At 45.0% G+C, this 7,387-nt stretch overlaps 1 protein-coding gene across 1 annotated transcript in view; it reads right to left on the bottom strand.

The window, feature by feature from the left end:
* Nucleotides 1-2,372, bottom strand: part of pde3a (phosphodiesterase 3A, cGMP-inhibited) — a 78,865-nt gene extending 76,493 nt beyond the window's left edge. The window contains exon 1 of the mRNA XM_062517881.1: nucleotides 1,446-2,372. Coding sequence (XP_062373865.1) covers nucleotides 1,446-2,372 — 927 coding nt within the window. The remainder of the gene's footprint in view (nucleotides 1-1,445) is intronic.
* Between the last annotated feature and the right edge of the window lie 5,015 nt (nucleotides 2,373-7,387).

Here is a 7,387-nt window from a genome sequence, read left to right as displayed (position 1 = left end):
AGGTTTGTCCTTCTAGAAAAAAAAGCAATAGGGGCTGAAACCCTCCCCTTTACACTATTTCTGAGACACAATGTACACGATACAGCAAAAACAATAGATTTCCCTTAGGAACTTTTGGTACATTAATGCCTAGGATAAACAAAGCGCAGCTCTCTTTTAAAATGGGGAAATAGGTCTCTGGCCATGCAGGCAGCAATCATTCAGTTTGCAGTTCACAAACAGACTTTAAGAAAAGAATTTCAAAATGGAGGGAAAATATGATTTTAATATCTTAATATGCTAATTATTACACCATATTTTTTTTCCAGACGCTACAACTGTAAACAACCTTCTAAGCAGTCACGTTGCTTGAAAGAAATTTACAGCATTTGTTGACCTAGAAAATCAACCCGAGTTAACTCCAAAAGAATGCGAGCCACGTTTAGAATTATTTCGCATTAGCTAAAGAAAAGTCACTTCACAGCACACAACAATGCATTTTGAAATAATGGCCATTTGCTCCTTCCTTTTATCTGTGTACATCATGCCTGAATGCATATTATGGAGCAGTCAAATTAGCCAGGAGTGCAGAAGCTATGACTCAAATAATGTTTGATGAGCAAAATCCTTTTTATGGGATGGTACACACTACATACATGACCTGACATCATTTACATACTTGAAGCTTATTGAATAATGTTGCTCCCACAAACAAAAATATAATATTATAAGGCAAGGGATTCACAAGCCACTGCTGAGCAAATACAAGTAAACATTCTTGGTAAATACGTCTTTCCTGTATCAGAATGAGTCGTAAATCCCTTGAACCATTGGTGACCTTCTGATATCTCAAACAATATCTATCCATTTTCTTTCCTGTCTCCAAGCCAGGTCAAATAAGCAGAGCTCGATTGGTCACTGCCTGTTCTGCTTTCAACTTTTTTTTCATTAACAGCTCCCAGGTGACCTCACTAAGCTTTGAATAACAGTGCACCACAAAGAGCCAGGCTGCATCTGTGACCATGCTTTGGACAATGTTTTGTTGGTTCACATAATCAACTGACCACTTAACCACTGTGAATGAAACTGTCCCAACCAATTTAGATCTGTGCAATGTTTTTTTTTAAATGGCAGCTACATTTGTCATATTAAAATCTCCCCATGAATAATGAGATCAGTGGTAAAATAAAATAGAGAATTTTCTGTGTATAAAATGTAGACAAGTATTAGACACATAGTCGCTCTCTACTTTCCACTGGGCAAAACAAATAATACAACATACTCGAGTCAGACCCTTATAAATAGCCAGATAACTCAGAGGCATTGACGATGCACTTAAATAATCCTATTAAGGTTCACTCAAATTAGAGGAATTTATGAATAGCTTGCAGAGTTTATTTGCCCAATAAACAGTCGCAAATTCGAAAATATGTTGAAGTGGCAAAAGAGAGGGATTAACTTTTTACCTGTTCTCTTTGAAGGCATGGCAATGATGTCCTCCTGTGTGACTTGCTGTTGGACTGGCCATGATGTGCCATGTCTGATGAGACTACAGAACTGGACCTCCTTCGCCTTTTAAACACCGGGATGTCTTCCCTTGCCCCTATCACCGAGGTACAGCCTTCCTTGAGTGTCCCCTGGTTCGGCAAAAGCCTGTCAGCATACCTCGCCAGCAGGACGCCGAATACCCCGACCAGGTACGCCAAGTAAGGTCTCCAGCTGGCACGGACTTTGTGCAACGAAATGAGCGAGATTGTCCGGATGATACTGATGAAAATGATGACAGAGACCCCCTGGCCGAGTCTCACAACCATGAGTGCCCCGCTTGCCAGGCAGGCGAGCACCACCACGGTTGCCGTGAACGAGAGCAGCTGGTCATCGGCTCCGTGCAGGAGAGACTGTGCCGCCGCTTCGCCCAAGTGACAGACTGTCAACAGAAACACGGCAGTTCTAATAAGCACCCCGCACCGGATCAGATACAGGCCGATCCAAAAGAAGGCACACACGAGAGTGAAGATAGGAGAAATCAAATGCCACAAGGTTAAAGGTAGCTCCAGCACACTGCTCGTAACATGATGAAAAAAGGATCCCGAATCACTGTCGTAGGCGCTGCTGCTGCCGCTACTGCTGCTGCCGCTGTGGTTTAAGTCCACATCCCAGTCAACGAATTTAACCACTAGAGCGAGAATAACTGAAATAGACCCCACGCACACCACGGACGAAAGGCTTCTGGAGTTCCAAGTCTCAGTCAGTCTTACCCACGACTGGCACTCGTGGTCCTGATACAAAGGAGTGACACATGTTTTCACATAGCCATTGCGCTCCAGCGCCCTGGGGCTTTTTTCATGAGCACTTCGTGTAGTACCTCTGCCGCTGTCAGATTCAACTGCCATTGCTATCAGTCAAAAGGAATGTTGCAACGTGACAGTATATTTAGATATAGAAAATGTAGAAGTAGAGGGACATTTCATAACACGTTGCAGGACGTGTTTAAAAGCACACGATTGTCCCGACGCACATGTTTATGTTTGCACATTCAAGACACACTAAATATTCCATTTAAGTCCAGTTACACCACTCGCGGGTCAGCAAATACTCCCTACGGCCCCGGTCCATCGGTCCCAAAGAAGGCAGCTTTTAATAATCACTCAGTGAACCAGAAGAAAAGACTAACTCCTGACGTTTCAAACATCTAGGCCAGTGCTTCTCCCACTTCACCGATTCTGTCTCCCTCCCTCCCACACCGCGTTGTCCCTCTTTGTATTTCTCGTCGTCCCGCTCTCTCTGTTTCTCCCAGTAATTTCGCCCTCACGTTTCAGGTCTTCCTATTACGCGGACCATTCTTTCCTCTTGAAAAAATGCGAGCGTAATTTCCAGCGTCTCTCGCCCTCGGATGTGCTTAGTTGAGCCATATTTACTTGAGTTTCCACTCGCTCCTTGAGGATGAAATTAAACGAGGTCCCGAAGCGTGTTCCTCAAAAAACAAAACGAGGGCAACTGATGCAGTCTGGACGAGGATTATGATGTAGATAAATAGACTCTGAAGTCGCTTCTGCAGAAGCATGAAAGCATATTGCGTATTTCTGACACTCTACGCTACAAACACGAAAGGGTGCAATACCTACCCCACTGAAACCATAAACTAGCGCTGCTACAGGCGGTGTCAGATGATCCGGGGTTTTCTCTGTCCACGGGTTTCCTTGAATATTGAAATTTAACTACTCACCTACATCCTACGTCACCCGCACCGTGTTTCATTATTGTTTTGTGGCCGAGTGAAAGCGCCTCTTTTCCTCGTATTTTTGCATAGAGAAAAAGTGAGTTTTATGTTTGAAGGGATTGGAACACCCTTGTTAAATCGTGTCTTTTTTTCTCAAGTATCGCTTGTCTGTCTACAGTGACTTTCTAAGAATGAAATTGTTTGACAAAATTATTGCAGGAAATGCATGCAGTTGGCCTACTGTGTATTTCATTACGAACTTCAAGAAACAGCAGGTGCAGCACCAGAAATTATAAATATGTAACAACATAATAATAAAAACAATAATAACAATAATAATAATAACAACAACAACAATAATAACAACAACATTAATAATGATGATAATAATAATAATAATTGTGTATTACAAGCAGCTACTTTTTACAGTCAATTTGTTGGCATCATTTCGACATTAACAGAGTTTATGGCCAAATCTCCCGGAGGGGAGGACCCCGTGGAGGTGTCTCCCTGGCTGGATAGAGAACCATCTCCAGAGGGGAAAGAAATCTGCAGCCAAGGCATTTCAACTGGCCTGATGGATGGCAGTCTTTGTGTCCACAACTTCAGGGTAGGATGCCCATTTCTCGTCTCAGCCTTTCCCCTATCCTGCTGGGGATCTGCGTGCTCCACTCATTCATTGGAGCGACTGGGCTACTTGGAAAAGGACCTCAGGGCAAAAAAAAAACTTTCCGGCCTCGATTCCTGTGGCAGTAAATGGCCCAAAGAGACATAGTGCCCACTTCCCGTGTCCACCAAACATTGTGACAGACTGCTGTTTGCTCCAGCATGTGGTGCTGTGATGGCAATGCTGTGGCTTGCTATATGTTAAATGTTTTTAACCGCGCACGTAGACTTTCTCCTCTGTAGTTGGCATTGCTACTTTGAAGAACTTCAAAATATGATATCACTGACTTACAATAACAATGTCAGATTCACACTTGAAGTGGTAAATTATTGGAAAAAAGCTTACTTTTCTATGAGTTTCCATGATCCATATGGTAAGGTAAGCTCATATTCAGTCTCCTTAATATACCTTATAAATATAGAGTACTTAGATGGCCAGACTCTTACACAAACACACACACACTCACACAGAGATGCACGCAGGTGTACACACACAGAGATATGCACACATGTGTGTACATACTGTACACACACACACACACACACACACACACACACACAGATGCGCACACACACACACACACACACACACATACGGATGTACATGCACACACACATACACAAACACACATGCACACATGTGTACACACACTCACTCACTCTCTCTCTCTCTCTCTCTCTCTCTCTCTCTCACACACACACACACACACACACACACACACACAGACACACACACAATCAAAAACTTTCTCATGAGCACCAAGGTATGTTCTGCAGATACAAAAAAAGAGATAAATCATGACCAAGTCCAAAAAGGCTTCTTTATTGGGACAAATGAGTGCAGAGGACCCATTAGTTAACTCAAGCAAGGACAATTCTCCGCTCATAGGTCCTCGGAAAACAAAGAGGCCTGTTGTCACACAGATAGCATAGCAATACGGCGAGAAGATAAGAAGAACACCCATTAAACTTTGAAGCCACAAAGTGACAGGGGCCCGCAAGTGAGTAAACAAAGCATGGCGGCGAGAGAGCTGAGATCTCCTCAGCCTCACATGGAACACACTGTCCCGACACGTCCGGCATTTTGTCCACTTGCGGAAACGCCATTAAACATTCATACGATGGGCCCAGTCGAACTCGAGGGAGAGTGTTTGGGGGACGCTCCGCGAGACGCCACATCGCAGAGTTTTGCTATTCCATCAGGATCCTCCCTACGTGCCCCCGCTAACCGCCGAGGTCCTGGAAAATAATCTTGCCCTCTACGTGACTGCGTCCGCCGAGCCCAAATGCGTGACTCCAGAAACGTATTACAGGTGGAACCGTCGGTGGATTTAATCTGGGAGAAGATTCAATTCTCGCTCCTAGTACATCAGCGCTAGCATAAATCCCATTTTGGCAGAAGACGAGGGGGGATAATAGCGTCTTTTAACCTCCACTCCGCGGGCCCTTCTCCTTGTTGCTCTGCCGCCGCTCGGCTGTGGTTTGACTGCGAATGAAGAGGTCCAGCCAGGGGCCACTGTGGAGGACAGAGCGGATAGAAGCCACAGAACCAGTAGGCGATGGTGGTCAGGATCAGCTGACCGCTGTTAGAATCACAACTATCATCTGCAATGTTTTAGGTGTTATCTAGAAAGAACCGGGGACTTGTTTAGAAAGAGGAAACATCACAGGCCGATAGGCATTGAGCCTGCTGCTGTCCTTATCACACTCTTGTAGAAGTATCAGTAATAATAATAATCAGAAACCATTTTAGACCATCAACATCAACTCAAAACAATATGTTTACTATTCAGTGTGTAAACTAATTGAAATGATTGGAGAACAGCATAAGTTCTGTCCAAGTAAAGCCATGGGGAAAAAATGCAGTCTTATTCCCAAATCCATACCTTTACACTGAAATGTCTAAATCTTTGGCTGTAAATGATTTTGTGCAGAAACGTTGTTACGTACTTACGGACTTGATCGACCTTCCAGGCTAGTAGTCTTGAATGTAGAATGTGAAGTAAGTCTGCCATAGTTCAGGGTCATGACCTCAATCCTCTAGTCAAGCACAGCAGCATTAGGCATAGTCTATAGGCTTTAATAATATAGAGCATCATATAGTAGGAAACAGTATTATATGCTGTATATAGCCCAAAGAAGACTGTAAATTGATTATGTAGAGTAAGGCCCGCACTCCTCTCCCTCTCCATCTTCTCTGTGATATCCAGCCATAGAGCCACGTCATGCTATCGGTCGGCTATCCTCCCCTGTGAGCTGGTGGCGTTGCTACATTAGCCTACTCCAGCTCTCAGACTTGCACCTACCCAACTTATCAAAGCAATTTCCACAGGACCGACCATAACATGAGCTGTATTGGCAAAAGTGTATACACTAGCCACATGGGATATGAGGCAAATTTACAGGCCAAAATAGAAACGCTTCAAGAAAAAAGTATAGCGTTTGGCACCACCCACCGGTTTCTGGGAAGTCTTGGTGATCTGGAATGGACGTGGAGCACTGAATGTGCTCCCGGGCAGAACCCTCCGCTATTTTCAAAACACAGGCAGTCAATTATTAGTTCCCCCCAAATTAGCGTGATTCATAATCAAAACATTTTTTTAATTGGGGTCAATGATGAGATTGCTTTGAATGAGGACCTCATTACTTACCGTTCTCTGACCTGCGCTTGCACCGGAGGAGGAGGAGGAGAGCGGCCAGCCTCGGGGCGGTCCTGCTGTGCATCGACAGGGGAGCGTACCTATGTTCCCCGTGTCCTATGTTCCCCGGGTCCTATGTTCCCCACTTTGAATGGGGCCGGGGAGCATAGGACCTTTTTTTTCTTAAATTATAAAAAGGGTCCTATGTTCCCCGGTATGTATTGCAACCGGGGAGCATAGGACCCTTGTGGGGAAAACTGGGGAACATAGGACCTGGGGAACATAGGGATGACCCCCATCGACAGCAGACTTCATGTCAACCGTCATCACGGAGGTGCTCGGTGGACACTCAATGGTGTTTTTTTGCCCCCAACGGCACCTTCCAGGCAGCACAGCCTAAAAGGCACTACCTTTACCCTATTCCTAACCCTAACCCCCTCAACCCTAATCCTACCCCTAAACTGAGGGGAGTAGTGCCTTGAAGGCAGTGCTGCCTGGAAGGCACCATTGAGGGCAAATAATACCAAAGACCTCGGTGGACAGTCATTTGTTCCTACTGAGCACTGAAGCACTCCACATTAAAGGTGGGTCAGAGTAAGTATAACTCTAATCCACTTCACCTGTTCTAAAAAAAATGTGAAAATGTTGTGTAATGGACAAGTCTCTCCCCAACACCCGCCCCCCCCCCCCTGCATACAGTACACACAAAGAGCTAATTAACAATTTATGAGTTATTTATGAGTAGCGACAGGCAAGGCAGGGAGCGCACACGGTGGGCCCATGTTAAGCAGCAGGGCCTGGACACTCCACCCAAGCCGCACCTGACTACAGTCTCCTTCAGCTCCTCTATGGCCACTTAAGAGCGCTGTGCACAGCCATCTCC

Source organism: Sardina pilchardus, chromosome 17 (genome assembly GCF_963854185.1).
Source record: "Sardina pilchardus chromosome 17, fSarPil1.1, whole genome shotgun sequence".
NCBI lineage: Eukaryota > Metazoa > Chordata > Actinopteri > Clupeiformes > Clupeidae > Sardina > Sardina pilchardus.
Note: the sequence above shows the minus strand (reverse complement) of the source record. Positions and strands in the feature narration are given on the sequence as shown.